We start from the raw sequence: 17,123 nt of genomic DNA on the forward strand, positions 1-17,123 counted from the left end.
CGCGGCGGGCGGGCTCAGGCCGCCCCGGCCCCTCGCTCCTGCGCCTCCGCGTCCCCTCACCTCACGCGCAGGTGGGCGCTGCGGGAGTCGTTGCCTCCGGCCGAGAGCACCCGGCAGGTGTAGGTGCCGATGTCCCCGGACCAGGTCTGCGAGATGCGCAGGGAGCCGCTCCCGTCCAGGCGGACGCGGGGGTTGCCCTCCGTGCTCAGCGCGACGCCGTCTTTCTCCCAGACGTGCCTGAGAGGGGGAAGAGCTGCTCAGGAAAGAGACGCCGGCGGGGTGCGGCGGGGGCTGCCGGGGCGGGCTCAGCCCAGGGCAGGTCTGGAGCAGGGAGCTCCAGAGGCGGGCGGGGGGCGAGCCCCAGGCCAGGGCGGGGACACCCACCATCACGCCTGCGGCGGGGGTGGGGGGCGCGGCTCGGGCCAGGAGCGGACCCACACCGAGTCACACCCTCAGTTCAGGTCCAGGTCCCAGCCTGCTTGCTTCTGACCCGAAGCCACCGCCAAGCCGCCCAGAGTGGGCACAAGCTATTCTCCCAAAGAGGTTAAAAGATTACGGCTGGAAAAAGGATGAACGCTTCCGCCTAGACTACATTTGGGGATTAGTTTTATGAAGAGAACCATCACATCAATGCATCACTGTGACAAATTGACCTCAGTGTCCCAAAAAAAAAAAAAAAAAATCACTTTAGCTTTGGTCAGTCAGTACAAAGGGGGACTTGAGAAATTACACACACGCCCGCACCTGACAATGAGAGATGCCTGCTCTGGATTTGTTCTGGAGGAGACACAATAATTGTCATTAACACACACCAGGTGCCAGCTCCTGGGAGGACGCAGGGCGGCAGCCCCCCAGGGAAGGTGGATCAGGGCAACCAGGGCAGGGGCTGGGCTGGGGCACTTTGCAAATAAGCCATCAATCGCTTAGTGTGGGGGCAGGGAATATCTATACAGCCCTAGAACTCTCTGGGTTTAGGGAGGGTGAGATCGCTAGAGAGAATGAGCCTGTACTATTTTTAACTTAAAGTTAAAAAAAAAAGTCAGAAAAGTAGCAAGTACAGATGAGAAAAGAGTAGAAAAAAAGGAGAGAAAATTCAACAGTTTTCCCCTATTGTTGTTCAGTCACTTAGTCGTGTCTGACTCTTTGTGGCTCCGTGGACTGCAGCACGCCAGGCCTCCCTGTCCATCGCCAACTCCCAGAGTCTGCTCAAACTCATGTCCATTGAGTCGGTGATGCCATCCAACCATCTCATCCTCTGTCGTCCCCTTCTCCTCCCACCTTCAATCTTTCCCAGCATCAGGGTCTTTTCCAATGAGTCGGTTCTTCACATCAGATGGTCAAAGTATTAGAGCTTCAGCTTCAGCAACAGTCCTTCCGATGGCTCTTCAGGGCTGGCAATTGAAGGTAAACCTTCCAGACGCTTCTCTCCTGGGCCCCTGGGCAGTTACCACAGTGCTACTACATTCTGGGCTTGAATGTCCCCTGGCCACTTACTGGTGGTGTGATCCTGGGGACGTTTATCAAATACGGCGCGCCTCACCTTTCTTATTTGTCATATGACGGAAGAAATACCATCCAGCCCACAGGGTTGCTGTAAGGACTGTGTGAGTTAGTATAAAATATTGGAGTAGCACTGGAAACACGGTGATTGATAGAAGTTATGATATATGTTTACTGATACAGTATATTTTGAGTATGAATAGTACCTAGCTGCTGCTGTATAGCACAGGGAGCCCAGCTCAGTGCTCTGTGGTGACCTAGAGGGGTGGGACTAGGGTGGGTGAGCAGGCATTCCAAGCGGGATGGGATATATGTAGATGTATGGCTGATTCACTTTGTTGTACAGCAGAAGCCAACACAATATTGTAAAGCAATTATACTCCAATAAAAAAAAAAAAAACAATACCTAGCTATTCATCCATCCTGATTTTAAAGCTGCCGTTTCCACCCAAGACGATATCATAAATTCCATTTAATGTGACATTTCTTCACCATGGTTCACTTGGCTGCAGAGTACTTCAAATAATCATTCCTCTGTAATTGATCCTGTAATGATGGGCATCCAATTTACCTCCTTGTTTTCTTTTTTTTTTTAAATAAAATTATTTTGGCCACATCACACAGCCCGTGGGACCTTAGTCCCCAGCCAAGTATCGAACCTGAATCCTCTGCATGGGAGGCAGGGACTCTCAACCACAGGACAGTCAGAGAAGTCCCTAGCTCCTTGTTTTCTGATCTTACAGCTAATGCTGTGATGAACACCTCTATGGCAAAATATTTGCCACATTCTAAATCACTTCCTCGGGTATAAATTCTCAGCAGTAAATCTGAGTTAAATGTTAAGGCTTTTGTACATATTTTGCAAATCACCAAAAGTATCACTGTCAGTTCATTTCTTTGTCTAGAGAAGGATCATCTTCACGGGCACTGATGGGATAGGTAGAATTTTACTTAAAAGCGAATCTAGCTGCAGAGGGTAATGCCTGCTTACAAAACAGCCTGTGACAAGCAGACACGCTCTGTCCAAGATACCATGCCTTAGGAAGCACCTATCACTACCTGCAAAACAACAGCCTGAACCTAAAGATCGGCTTGTTCTTTAGTCGCTAAGTCGTGTCCGACTCTTTGGAACCCCGTGGACTGTAGCCCGCCAGGCTCCTCTGTCCATGAGATCTCCCAGGCAAGAACACTGGAGTGGGTTGCCATTTCCTAACTCCAAGGCATCTTCCCAGCCCAGGGATTGAACCCACGTTTCCTGCATCGCAGGCAGATTCTTTACTGCTGAGCCACCAGAGAAGCCCCCATGATGAATTACTTAAATCTAATCAGAAATACAATGGATAGAAGAAGTGAACCACAGCATTAAAAAGCTGCTAGCCAAATCCAGATGTGGGCTATTCTACAGTAAGGATATTCTGCAAATTATGGCCCACTGCCTGTTTGTGTAAATAAAGTTTTATTGGAACACACACACAGAAACACACCCATTTGTTTCCAGATTGCTTATGACTGCTTTTGAACTGCAGACACAGACATGAGAAGCTGTGACAAAGACTATATGGCCCTCAAAGCCTAAAATATTTACTCTCTGGCTCTTTACTGAAAACTTTTGAGGATGTTTCTCCTGTAGAACCTGGTTTCTCCAACGTATTAAGTGCATGAAAACAAGACAAAAATGAAAACCAAAATAAAGACAAGAATAAAAAGAAAGGGAACTATGTAGAATAAAAGAGACTCAGCAACTAAACGCAACGGGTGGATCCTGTTTAAATCCTGAGTTAAACTAACTCTGTGCACAAAGGCTCTTTGAGACACTCATGATGGCTGAAACACGGGGTGTTGTCAGAAGAAGCCAAGGAATTGTTCACTGTCTCAGGTGTGAGAGCGGACATGGCTGTTATATTTAAAGAAAAGTCCTTTTTAGTAAGAAACACACACAGACATATCTAAGGGTGAAACTGCATTTTTGAAATTTGCTTTTAAAAGAGATTTGCAGTTAAAAAAAAAAAAAGCCTGGGGAAGATTCATGAAACAAGATGGGCAAATGCGGATGATTGTTGAGGCTGAGAGGTAGTCCAGAAGGACTGAGGATCCAATTCTCTCCTTTGGGGTATGTTTTAAAACTTTCATAAGAGGATGTTAAAAAAAGAACCCATCAGTTCTTTTAACTCAGGGGACATTTTCCCCCAAATAATCCATAAAGATATAGCTGGCTATTGAGCAATTTTGATGAGTGGTTTTTAGCTTTAAATAATATTAGATAGACCTCAGGAAACAGAAGATGTGCAAAAATATTTAGTTACAAGGGCATTCAGAATGATATTTCTTAATATTAGTAACAATTCAGAAATAATCAAATTACCCAGCGTTAGGGAATTGGTAAGATAAATTATGGGGCGTCCACACAGTGGGGGATGGATGGAATAGTCATATAATTGAGTTTACTCAAAAATATTTATTGACAGAACAAGAGGTTCGTAACAGGTTCTTTGGGGAAAAAGCAGAGTAGAACGCAGTGTTTTTAGTTCTTCAAATGGTATTCAAATATTCCTGTCGCTAACGGAAGGAAAGTGAAAGTGTGAGTCACTCAGTCGTGTCTGACTCTCTGTGACCCCATGAACTGCAGCCCCCCAGGCTCCTCTGTCCATGGGATTCTCCAGGCAAGAACAGTGGAGTGGGTTGCCATGCCCTCCTCCAGGGAATCTTGACCCAGGGATCGAACTCAGGTCTGAACTACCAGTGAGGCCCAATGGAAGGAAACACAGATCAATCTACTTTTCTACTTCTTCTCTCTCACCCTCCCCATTTTCTCTGGCTTATCTGCATTTTTTGTATCCTCCCCCCAAAATGGATATCTGTTAATATCCATTTTGGATAGCTGTATAATAAAATATAGTAACAATATTGATTAATATTAAGAACGGGCTGCTCATCTTATGTACAAAACACAGATGCACAGACTTAATGAATGAATTACAGTTGCCAGGGGGAAGGGTAGGAGGGATAGTTAGGGAGTTTGGGATGGACAGGTACACTCTGCTATATTTAAAATGCATAACCAACAACGACCTACTCTATGGCATAGAGAGCTCTGACTCAATGTTACGGGGCAAGCTGGATGGGAGGGGAGTTTGGGGGAGAATGGATACATGCGTGTGTGTGGCCGAGTCCCTTTGCTGTCCATCTGAAACTATCACAACGCTGTCAGTTGGCTACATTCCAATATAAAATAAAAAAAGTGGACTGTCCAGATTTCTTCTAGATCTGGGTTCAGACACCAGCTGGAAGCAATTCTGGAGGCTTTTCATGCTGGTACCTGCACCTGCCCAGCCTGCCTCCCCTGGGCCCGCTATTTATTCTGAGGACACATAACCAGGATTAAGCGGCTACCACTCTAGTCTGATCCGGTCATTCAAATCCTTTCCAGTCTGTCTGCTCAGGGAGCCCCTGGTATGTTTCCTGCAGCCAGACAGGGACTCTAAATCTGGCTGCACATCCGAGACACCTCGGGGACTTCTAAAATTACTTAAGTCTGGGGGCCCGTCCCCCCCCCCCAAGACTCCCTTCCCCTCACCTAGGCGATGGAAGGCAGACAAGGGCGGGAGATGCGGAAGTGGACTTGGTCACAGATTTTTGCCAATTTAGGGGGATGAGGGACCGACTCTGTTCTCTCCCCATCTAGAAAAGATCATCCTAGATGGCTAAGTCCATCCTAAGGTGAGGTCCCCTCCAGTAAACTGGAAGCATGATTTCTCATCCGTAGTTCACTGGGGGACCTGGAAGGTGGGCCTACAGATATATTGCAAGGGGTCCCTGAATCTCTTTGTTCACAGGAATTGTCCAGAGTACGAATAAAATGTGCCAGCATTTCCCAAGTATTTGTAGATAACATTTTAATAAATAAAACACCAAAGTGTTCCTTAATTAACAGAGCTTTTTGTTATGATAAAAATTTTCAAGTGACGGATGCTAAGATGATAGTGTCTATTTCTGTAAGTGTCTGAGACCCACAGCTGTGTTCTACGGGGGTAATGTGTGGGTTCTCTTGGAAGACATTTTTACAGTTGGTATATTAATGTTTAACAACACTCTGATAAACCCTGGGAAAGGCAGGTTCTGGATTATTTGATGGCCACGTTCTAATCACACCTACGTGATTTCAGGGCTCACGTTTGTGTTTGTGCGGTATCACACGACGACTGTCCAGAGGGCCGATGTTCACTGTTTAATGAGGTGTTTCTTTAAATGGGGCCTGAGACAGAGCCTCTGAGAAGGGGTGTGGGGCTGAAAGTCTAGTCTCCTTGAATGGACACTGGTGCAGCCACCTTGGAAACCAGTAGGGAGGTTCCCTAGGAAACTAAAAATAGAGCTAGCACATGAGCCAGTAATTCCCCTCCTAGGCGCAGATCCAGACAAAACTCTGTTTCAAAAGATGCACGCGCCCCAGTGCTCACGGCAGCATCGTTTACAACAGCCAAGACACGGAAGCGACCTAAGTGTCCATCAACAGGAATGGATAAGGAAGCCGTGGTACATGCACCCAAGGGGACACCGCTCGGCCACTAGAAAGAACGAGACGGTGCCGTTTACAGCAACGTGGGTGCGATTAGAGGTGATCATACTAAGTGAAGTAAGTCAGAAAGACAAAGACAAGTGTCACATGATGTCACTTAGATGTGGAATCTAAAACAACACGAATGAACCTGTCTATGCAACAGGCACAGACTCAGGCATAGCAGGGTAGACTGGCTGCCAAGGAAGGGGGTTGGCTGGGGGAGGAATGGAGTGGGAGGCTGGGATTAGCAGACGTATGCTTTTATACACAGAATGGATAAGCAACAAGTCCACTGTATAGCACAGAGAACTGTATTCAAAATCCTGTAATAAACCATAACGGAAAAGAATATTTTTTTTAGAGAAGAATGCATATATATGTGTAGAACTGAATCGCTGCTGTGCACCAGAAGTTAACGCAACACTGTGAATCAACCGTGCTTCAGTAAAAATAAAATAAAGGAAAATGAGGCAGATATAAATATCAAGAAATAAAGCCTAGTACCCTTGGCTTCCTGGGGTCCCACCTGGCACAGCCCTACGGCCATATGCCTAGTGGCCACCAGGTGGCGCCCCAGGACGCACTTGGGTCCCACGCGGCTTGGCCGTGACTCCAAGGGGCGTCCCTCAGTGCTCGGCCGGCCAGCTCCCTGCCAGGGGCTTCAGTGGTGACGTTGCCCATAGAATAGAAGCAGCACGAGGGAGTATTTATTTCTAAGGAAGCAGTTACTTTTTTTTTTTAACTCAGCATCCAAAGTTCAAGAGAGTCTGAAGGGGCTATTTTCTCCCAGTTCTGGCTCGGAAACCTTGCCCAGCGATGGCCCAGGAAGTGTCTCCGTGCCCCGCCTGGCGGGTTCCCAGCTTGCAGGCCTGTCTTGGCTGCTCCCCGCGCTCCCAGGCCTCCCCAGGAGCTTTCTCAGTTGGACCTGGCTCCCTCCAGGCTTGCGAGGTCTGCGCTCCCGTGGAGGACGGCAGGGGTGGCCCCTTTCGGCCCTGGGCCCCTCACGTGCATCTCACTGGGGGTCACCCCAGGGCCCTCCACTGTCCCAGACATGTCAGGACTCCCACGCCTCTTCACCAGACCCGTCTGCTGTCCACGGGTGGGCAGAGGGTCTAAGATCTGTGGGCGAGTGCTAGCAGTTGGGTCCCGAGCATCTCAGAGCTTCCACGTCTCCCCAGACAGAGGCTTCTTTCTCTCCCCCTCCCTAAGGCCCCCCACCCTCTTTCCTACGTTCCTCCAGCTTTCATCCCCTCCGCCCCCCCGCAGGCGCCCCTTCAACTCAAGCTGGCTCAGTCCCCAGACATGTACCTTTGCTGTTCAGTCGCTCAGTCGTGTCTGACTCTTTGCAACCCCATGGACTGCAGCACACCAGGCTTCCCTGTCCTCCACTGTCCCCTGGAGTTTGCGCGGATTCAGGTCCATTGACTCGGATGGACACGCTTTCAATCATCTCATCTCTGCTGCCTGCTTCGCCTTTTGCCCTCAATCTTTCCCAGCATTAGGGTCTCTTTTGGTCCGTAGGGTCCCCAAGTCTCAGTCCTGCAGTAAGTCTGTACGTGGCTGTTCCCTGACCCCCACAGGCCGCACTTACCTCCTTGGCAAGGACACTCAGCCAGCAACCAGCGACCCCCGAAAGCTGCCCCTCCCCTCTTGCCTCCAAGGGGCCTCAGCCGCAGGAGTACCTGATGGTCACTCGGGGGTCGTGGGTCACTCCGCATACCATGGAGGCCTGGGTGCCCTTGATGACGCTCTGGTCCTGTGGGGGCCTGGTGATGCGGGTCCGGGCTGAAAGACAGCAGGGAGGTGGCCTGGTGGGAAGGGCGACAGGTGGGCCCCAGACGGACAGGTGAGATGCAGGTGTGGGGGAGGGGGTCCTTCCGGTGAGCCGGGCCCGTGCGGCTGAGCTCTACAGCGGACTGGTCCACCACGGCGCACATCCCAGGACACTAAGAGCCACGTGTCTCCATGGCACATGAATTCCGGGAAGTGACGCTCATAGCAGGGGCCCTTTTAATTTTGTGCCCGCGGGATGGACAAAGAAATAGAAAGCTGGGGATGATCATGGTTGTGTTCCCAGGGGTCCAGCCAGGGTAAAAATAGGACCGTCTGCCTCTGGGTCTAAGGCGTCGCCTGCTAGGCCCCTGGCACTCAGGCTAGGAGGACGGCCCACCCCTCCGTGTGGTGCCAGACCCCAAGGGGCGGGAAGGGGCTTGGGAGGTTCCCCCAGAGCAGGGGCCAGCAAATCATAACCTGGGGTTCACATCCGACCTGGGGCCCGTCTGGGTAAATCCCTCCGTGTTGGCACCCAGCCACGCTGGCTGCGTTCAGCAGTGCCTACGGCTGCTTTCTTGATGAGATGGAAGAGTTTGTGGAGCTGTGACAGAAACTGTCTGGCCCCCAGGGCCTGAAATGCTTCCTCTCTGGCCCTTTCCAGCAGAAGTGTGAGGATCTCTGCCCTAGGCTTGTCCGGTGTGGTGAGAGCCCCACCCACCCAGCACCGCCCTCCGGACCGTGATCTTCCCGCCCTGTCCTCTGAGCTCCTCTGTCCAGGTCTCAGGACATGTGGGCTGGACAGACAGGCGGACGTGGGGCTGCCGGGGCTCTCACATGCTCAGTGGACGCTCATGCACAGGCGTGGAAAGGACCCCTGCCCGGCCCGGGCACTCACCCCACACCACCAGGTCGGCTGAGGCTTCATCCGCCCCCCGCGAGTTGGTGGCCAGACAGGTGTAGGTGCCAGCGTCGGAGATGTGCGTGGGGCTGACGAGCAGACTGCCCGACTCCAGAAGCGTGAAACGCGGCAGCTGGACCGAGCCGCTGGCCAGAATGCGCTCCCCTGGGGGACATGGGCACGGGTGGGCTCAGGCTGCCGGCCCACTGCCCCCTGGCCACCCCCTGGCACTCGGCTATCACCAGAGGCCTGGACCACACCTCACCACTCCCCTGTCCCCCTGCCCCAGGGTAGGCTCCCAACTTTAGGAAGGCCAACTGCAGGCGCCCCTGAAGGGGGCATGGCAAGGGTGGCAGGGCTGCACACCAGTCTGGTTTCTGACCTGGGGACAGACACAGGACGTACGGTCCCAGAGCAGGGGGCCCGGACGGAGCCCAGGGCTCCTGCTGTCTCTCCTCCCACCACGCTATTTGCCCTTCAGCAGGGAAGACCAGCGCTGCCTCCCGCTGGCGGGCACAGCCCTTGGAGGCAGCTGGCACCTGGGCTGGGGGGAGGGGACAGACAGCTGCGACAGGGTGGTGACGGGCCGCCTGCAGAAGGATGCTTCTGGAGTCACCTTCAGGGGAGTGCAGGGGAGCGGCAGGCGGGTATAGCCAATGTTGGGGTGCGGAGGAGGGCAGCCCTGATGGGGACAGACCTCCCACTGGGGACCTGGGTCTCTGATGGCTGGAAGGAGAGAGGGAGGGAAACCCTTGTGTCAGAGTGTGTCTGACAGTGTGGTATTGGTGACCATACCTGTTTTTAAAAGAAAATCCCACTTGCTTGTACAGAGGGGATTGCCCATGTGCAAGCTTGTGGGTGAGTGGGTCCCTTTGCACACGTGTGTGGGCATGCTGAACTGGGAAGTGCATCAGGGGGGCGTGCTTATTTCTGGGTCTGGGCGCACACCCCACTGATACTGACGCAGCATCCTCTGTGGGTCAGTCTGTTCTAAGCCCCGGGGAGACAGCAGGGGACAAAACTGAAAGCCTGGAGTGGTGGGAGGCGGGGTAATCAGCAGACTGAATATGCCGATGACCTTGTGTATTAGAAGGTGGGGAGACAGAGCAGGAAGGGGGCAGAGGGAGGGTCTGGGTGAGAGGAGGTTCATGTGGGCAGAGGCTGGGGGTGTGAGTGAGTGACAGTGTGTACCCGTGTGTGTGTGTGTGTGTGTGTGTGTGTATATATATATATATATATATACGTGTGTGTCCCTGGGGAGGGTTGTGAACGTGAGTGTACAATGCAGAGGCGTGGAGGAGGCTCGGGGTGGGTGGACTAGGGGGACAGCTTGGGCTTTGCTGGCTTTGCCTGGGGAGGGGGTGGGGCCCCCCTCCCTGTACTAGCAACCTCCACCGCGGCACTACGTCAGCCAGCATGGGCTGGTCTCCTGCTCCCAGACACGGTGCAGGCCCTTCACAGGCACCTGCTCATCTGGTTTCCATGCTGCTCCCAGGGACGTATCCCACCGCCCCCCAGTTTATAGATGGGAACGTTAAGGCTCCAAGTCAGTAAATAATTCACCCAAAGTCATGGAACTCACCAGAGGCAGAGCCTCTGGAGCCTGGAGCCGGACAGGGCAGCACATGGTGCGTCCCGTGGTGTAAAAGAAGTGCACAACCCTCCCAACTGTGCATGGGAAACCCCACCTGGCTGGCTCTGGAACTGAGCCCCAGGGCTGCCCGAGGCTTTTGGTCACCCTCTAAAGTCAATCAGTCTCAAGTACCTTTTTGCCAAGTGATGGCCGGCCGGGGCGCCCCCGAGGTCTCACAGGCCAGCACCACTGACATGCCGTCGATCACCGTGCTGTCCAGGGGGCCCCTGGTGATGTTGGGAGCGATGCCTGCAAAGGGAGACAGTGGGGCATCTTAGCCACATCCAGTCCTGTCCTGCCTTGCCACTCCCATTGGTGAGGGTCCCTCTTCAGGGAAGGCTGCAAGTGTTCTGGTAGGACCCCGTGTCAGGAAGAACCAGAGTGCCCACGAGTGCCCCCTCACCACCTGCCCCGTGGAAGGACCCTGGTGACGCCAGTCCCTGCCCTGCCTCGATTCTCAAGCCTCCATCTGGCAGAAACTGAGGGCTCCCAGGGGCAGCTGACACCCTCCATGACAGGGTAAACAGGATTCACCTTTCATTAAACATGAAATCGAGGCTCTGGTTTGTAAAAGAAAAAAAAACCAGTGCTGGCCACAGAAGCGGCGGGCATGACAGGCCAGAGTCACCCCGCTCCGGAGGGAGAGCCTTCTGGAATCCTATTTCTGCATCTCAGCAGCCTGTTCTCAAGAGGCCCCTGGCTTGGAGGAAAGCTGTGTTCTGGGGGTGGGGGCGGGAGGAGGAGGGGAAGGGGGGGACTCGGGCAGGACAGCGAAGGGGACTCACTGGTGACGGCCAGGTAGGTGGAGGTCTGCGCCTCGCCAGCCGCGTTGCGGGCAAAGCACTGGAGCATGCCGGTGTCATCAGGCACCAGCCCGCTGATCTGCAGGCCCCCGTCGCCTCGCTGCCGGAAGCGGCTCAGCCTTCCCACCTCCACCACGGCCGCGTCCTTGTACCAGGTGATGGAGGGCGGCGGCACACCTGGGGGTCGAGCGCCTACCGTCAGCCGCCTCCGAGGGATGCTCCAGCCCCGGAGGCTGCGGCTGCAAGTCCTCAAGGTTGGGGGGGTGGGGATCCTGGTGTGTTCTGGTTTCTAGAAACTTCTCAGTGCATGCTTGCGTGCTAAGTCGCTTCAGTCTTGTCCGACTTTTTGCGACCCCATGGACTGTAGCCCGCCAGGCTCCTCTGTCCATGGGGATTCTCCAGGCAAAAATACTGGAGTGGGTTGCCATACTCTCCTCCAGGGGAGCTTCCCGACCCAGGGATCGAACCTGTGTCTCCTGTGGCTCCAGCTTTGCAGGCAGATTCTTTACCCACTGAGCCACCGGGATAGCCCAAACCTTCTCAGAGCTGCCACTATTGGTCTTGGAAGTGGGGAAAGTTGTTCTTAGATTCTCAAATTCTCATAGAGTAGGCATTCCAAGCAAATTTACAAGTTCCTGGGGTTAGTTCAGCTTGGGAAGGCTGGACATACTGTATTTTATTCTGGCATATTTAGTGGAGTCTTTTGTATGCTCTGGGAACCTCCAGCCAGCCTTTCCAAACCCAGGTGAGTGCACAGCCCCATGTCTAGGGGCTCGCAGGTGGGATGGGGGTTTCTTCGGAAGCCCCGTCCTGCCCCGCCCACACAGGGAGGAGCATGGGGGCTCCTCCTAACCCCTCAGCCTTGCCCGAGCTGTGTCCCCAGCCTGGCACCCTTTCCCCACATCCCCTGGCCCTCCCATCTCTCCCTCTGCGTCTCTGCTCAAACGTGACTTCCACAGAAAAGCTCACCAGGCTCCGTTTGAATGGCCACCCTCCGGCACCAAGCCCATCAGCCTGCTTCTCCTTCCCCCGCACTTTTCAACCCCAACGCCCGTATCTCACCCACTCCGAGCTACGCCTTTGTTCGCATCGTAATGTCTCTGAGGTGAGGACGTGTCTTACAACCGACAGCATGTCATAATTTAATTGGCAGCCTTTTTTCTTTCTTAGTGGCGCATAAAATAATGGGGCATCTTACAACCCATGGCATTTTAGATGAAATGAAATAAGGTATCTTTATTTGTTTATTGGTTTGTCTGCCTCCCCTCTCGAGAACGCACAGTTCTGGAATAGCAGGGATCTGGCTCTTGGGTTCATTCTGTGCCTCTCCAGCCCCGAGAACAGTCTCGGCACACGTTGCTGATAGTGTCAGATACTCAGTTGTGTCCGAGTCTTTGGGACCCCCATGGACTGCACCCCTCCAGGCTCCTCTGTCCATGGGATTCTCCAGGCAAGAATACTGCAGTGGGCTGCCATGCCCTCCTCCAGGGGGTCTTCCCGACCCAGGGATCATGGTAAGCCCACCCCCCACCAGATGTTTGTCCGATAAATCACTGTCTTCCCCGCGTGTGATCTCAGGACGGGGGTCAGTGTGCCCTCTCCTCCCCCACGGGGCCCTCCCTCCTGCCAGGGTTACAGTCTTCTCTCTGCTCATCCTGTCATCCCATTATCCCAGATTGCACCCTGGTTTTGGGGTGTCTTTTAGCTCAGCTGAACTCAAAGGAGAAGGATGGGAAAAGCGGTAAGGGTGCAAGAACTCTGAGAGGGGCTGGGGGTTAAGTAGAAATGGTCGGAGGAGACGAAGCAGAACGGCCCAGAAACCAGGCAGAGACACATCCAAGTTCTAGCAGTTCTGACATTACGACAACATGGCATTGTCTGCAACTCTCACATTATGGGCAATTTGAGTCTGTCACCTGTCCTGAAATTATGGTAATTTGGATTCATTTGTAACCTTCAAGTTATGGTAACACAGGGTTGATTTCCAGCCCTGAGATTACGGTAATTTTTCCTGTTTGCTTCCTAGGGTGTCTGCTTATAGCCAGACTGACTCTGCTCAATGGTGAGAGGGTGGCAGACTTTAGAACAGTCTGCATCAGGGAGGGGAGAGGTTGAAGGTATGGAGGGACCTCGCCCCCCTCCAACCAGCCCACCAGGTTACCTTTGGCCCGACAGGGGATGTCCACCACCTTCTCCATCTCCGCTGTGATGTGTCTCTCTGGCTCCTTGACAAACTGAGGTGGCTCTGCAGGAGGAAGGACCAGGGGGAGGGGATCAGAGCCATGCTCCTGTTGATACGGCCGCTGATTGGGTCACCCGTGCTGCCCCTTCACGTCGGGGGGATTCCAGCATTCCCACCCTGTCTCACCCAGCACGGACAGGTAGGCGCCGCGGACAACGGAGGGGACGCTGCTGCTACGCAGGACGGCCTCACACTCATAGTAGCCGGCGTCGCTGGCTGCGGGGTTGGGGATGGTGAGCCGGCGGTTGTAGTCGCTGATGCCGCTGGACAGCAGCACCCCATCCTTCTTCCAAATGATGTGCAACTTGATCAGAGGCCTGGATGGGCCAAGGGACGAGGCGGTCAGCTACAGGGCCTCCCAGGGGCTCGGGAGGCAGGGCAGGGCGTGGTGAGGCAGCCAGGCACCGGGGGCCAGGTGCCTGAGTTTGCCCTGCCCCTGACACTTCCTAGGTGCAGGCCGTTGTGTGGGCTAGTCCATCAGGGCTGTGGGCCTCAGTTTCCACGTCTGTACAATGGGGACAACTATGCCCTGCTCCCTGGGGGTTGTGGTGAGGGGACACCTGGCCCCACGATAACTCATGCTCGAGGGCTCTCGAGAGCAGGAACGTGGCCCTTCCACACGTCTCTCTGCCTCTGCTCTGCCCCATGTGCCATGCCCTGTCCAGTGTAAGTCAGTGGATGGGAAAGTGTGGAAGTCCTGAAATGCACGTCCGGGGTCTCAGTTGCAGCATGCAGGAACCTTTAGTTGCAGCATGTGGGGTCTAGTTCCCTGACCAGGGATTGAACCTAAGCCCCCTGCTTTGGGAGTGTGGAGTCTTAACCACTGGACCAGCAGGAAAGTCCAGCTTTCCTCTTGCCCGCGCCTTCATACAAGGAAGCCGGGGCGGCAGAGGCAAATGGCTGCTCCCCAGCTGCTCTGGATGTTAGAAGTGAGTGGACCCTCCACCAACCCCAGATATCCTGGGCCAGGATCCGCTCCTCTCGAGTGGGCTCTGCTTGCGTCCTACAGCTCTCTGACCACCGACCCTCCTCCAGGCTAAATACCCCATCTTCTTTCGTGGGTCCTCACGGGACATTTCTGGACCTTTGTGAATTCCACCTGGTCTCCTTGGAGCCCGCAGGTCAGAAGTGCCCACTGGGGCTAAAGTTGGAGGGGGGGGCGGAGGCAGGACCCACCTGGCATTGGCCACACACTCCATGGTCACCTCCGAGCTCCCGGCCACCACGCTAGTGTTCTTGGGAGGAATGATGATGGCTGGAGCGATGGGGTCTGCAGGGCCGCTGATATCTGGGGAGAGGAACAGACGCTGGGAATCCCATCTGAGCCCCACCCCCGCCAGAGGGATGCTGCAGGAGACTTTTGTCCTTATTGGGGGGGGGGTGGGCAGATGCCTGCAGCCCCAGAGCTGAACCTCCAGACACTGACCCTGGGGGACCCTCCCCACTTCCATCCTCCCCTGCTGGTGGGTCTCTGCACAGCGTCCAGGGAGAGCCCATGGGAGACCTCAGGATGCAACCCATGTCCCCCCATAATGCAGCCATGCCCTCCTCCTCATCCCCTGTCCTGTTTTTTTTTGGCCTTCAGAATCCTTCCTTCCAGCTGCAGAAATGCCGTGACAAGGACAATACGTTGTCAGTAAGCCGACAACGTCTCATCAGCTTGCTTCTTCACGCGCCACCTCTTCCACCAGAATGCAAACTCCCCACACTGGGCTGAATACTGTCCCTCAAGTTCATGTCCATGACAGCTGTGAATGTCCCCTTATTGCAGAGAGGGGCTTTGCAAGTGCGGTCACGTTAAGAGGAGGTCCTGCTGCGTCAGGGTGAGCCCAAAGTCCAGCACGAGAAAACATGACGACCGAGGACCTGCTGTACAAACAGCTCGGTGGCCTGTGGCCACCTGAACGGGAAGGAAATCCGAAGAAGGGGGGAGAATGTATACGTAGGGCTGAGTCACCTTGGTGTACAGAAGAAACTAACGTAAGACTGGAAAGCAACCATAAACTCCAAGAAAAATTAATTAAAAACAACAAGAAATAAAAGTGTCAGTCGCTCAGTCATGCCCAACTCTTTGTGACCCCATGGACTGTAGCCCGCCAGGCTCCTCTGTCCACGGGGTTCCCCAGGCAAGAAGACTGGAGTGGGTTACCATTTTCTCCTCCAGGGGATCTTCCTGATCCAAGGATCAAACCTGCATCTCCTGTGTCTCCTGCATTGACAGGTGGATTCTTTACCTGCTGAGCCATCAGGGAAGCCCAGTAAAGGCGGGAGACTTTCCTGCTTTCTTCTTTGAGTCTTTTGAGAAGGGGCCAGGCTCTTCTCTTTGTGGTCGGCCCAAGCCCCGTACTGGCAGAAACTCCACTATATCCTGTACACCTGCTCCCTGGCTCCTGAAAATACAAGCCCGGAGGACTTTTTCTCTCATTACAAATCCATCCAGTTGGCCCCTGTCCAGGAGGCTCTGGAGGTGGCAGGCCATAACGACTCGCATGGCCCGGGGCAATGGCAAATGTACATCCTTCATGGGGAAGTCAGGCTGCCCGGTCAGCCCCCGGGAAAAGGTTTTCCTGCCGGACCTCCCAGGCCTTGCTGCGAAAGGCCCCGACAGAATGGGAATAAAATGTAAAAAATAAAGTAAAATGAAGGGGGAAAGAAAGGAAGCGTATAAACCAAAATAATTGCAACAATATAAAAGCCTCATGTAGGTGCCATAAAGAGCGATCGGATTGAAAGCTGCTGATATAGCCGAATCCATAAAAGCGTGCTCCACGTTGTTTATGACACGCCGGGCCGCACAGGTTCCGAGGCCCAGATTAATGGGGCTTGCAGAGGAGACAGACAGTCAGAGCCCCTCGGCCCTGATGGGTAAACAGAGCCCTTGGAGTTTAAAAATATGAGGGTGCCCCACCCCGCCCCGCCAGACCTTGCGGCTGCCTTGTTGGCTTCAGGAGGTTAAAGAGGAGACTGACACCCCCTCGAGGGTCCTGGGGTCTTGTCCAGGCCCAGGTGGCAGCTGGCACGGCTTGAGGGAAGGGGCCCCCCCCCAGGGAAGGGGCCCCCCCCCCCGGATTCAGCGAAGGAGGGCCTGGGGCTCAGGAAGACCTGGTCCAGAACCTTGTTTCCCCCGCACCCACCCCGGGCATCCTGGGCACGACTCTGGCTGCTCTCCTCACCCCCCAAGTCTGTTTTCTCAGCTGCAAAATGGGGGTTAGAAGTCACTGCCTCTCAGGGTTGTGGGGGTTCAGCCCCTGGCTCGACAAACCTTCTCTGGCCAAGGGCTCAGTATGCACCAGGCTGCGTGCCAGGCACAGGGATTCCCCCACCAGGGGAGATGGGCAGGGCTCTGTCCCCCCAGCGTGCAGTCTGGGGAGAAGTCAGATCAGCTCTTAGATGTTCATGAGATTAAAGGTACCTGCCACAGGCGCCTGGAGGGAGGGTCCTGGGGCGTGGCCAAGTTGGTCAGGGGCTGGTGCAGAGTGCCTGGCCCCTAGAAGGTGTTCACCAGGTGACAGCCCCCCTCCTCCAGGGAGTTGCCTGCTGTGCTTGGGGCGGGGGTGGGGTTTTTTTGCTTCTTCCCCCCACCCCCAGCTCAGCCTGGACCAAGTGACAGAGCCAGAGGCCACCAGGAGGTGAAGTCATGACTCTCAGGAGCTGTTTGACCAAGGGAAAGAATACACGGGTACTAAGGGCTTCAGGAGGTCAGCAAAGCCTCCAGGGCC

The 17,123-nt window shown here is 54.3% G+C and overlaps 1 protein-coding gene across 1 annotated transcript in view; it reads right to left on the reverse strand.

Annotated features, from left to right (window-relative positions):
- The window catches only part of SDK2 (sidekick cell adhesion molecule 2), a 149,321-nt gene that overhangs the window by 78,332 nt on the left and 53,866 nt on the right, over nucleotides 1-17,123 (reverse strand). The window contains exons 7-14 of the mRNA XM_055579553.1: nucleotides 14,581-14,692; nucleotides 13,531-13,721; nucleotides 13,324-13,407; nucleotides 11,145-11,339; nucleotides 10,492-10,608; nucleotides 8,724-8,891; nucleotides 7,738-7,840; nucleotides 61-237 (exon numbers count right to left, since the gene is read on the reverse strand). Coding sequence (XP_055435528.1) covers nucleotides 61-237; nucleotides 7,738-7,840; nucleotides 8,724-8,891; nucleotides 10,492-10,608; nucleotides 11,145-11,339; nucleotides 13,324-13,407; nucleotides 13,531-13,721; nucleotides 14,581-14,692 — 1,147 coding nt within the window. The remainder of the gene's footprint in view (nucleotides 1-60; nucleotides 238-7,737; nucleotides 7,841-8,723; nucleotides 8,892-10,491; nucleotides 10,609-11,144; nucleotides 11,340-13,323; nucleotides 13,408-13,530; nucleotides 13,722-14,580; nucleotides 14,693-17,123) is intronic.

This window comes from Bubalus kerabau, chromosome 4, assembly GCF_029407905.1.
Source record: "Bubalus kerabau isolate K-KA32 ecotype Philippines breed swamp buffalo chromosome 4, PCC_UOA_SB_1v2, whole genome shotgun sequence".
Classification (NCBI taxonomy): Eukaryota; Metazoa; Chordata; class Mammalia; order Artiodactyla; family Bovidae; genus Bubalus; species Bubalus kerabau.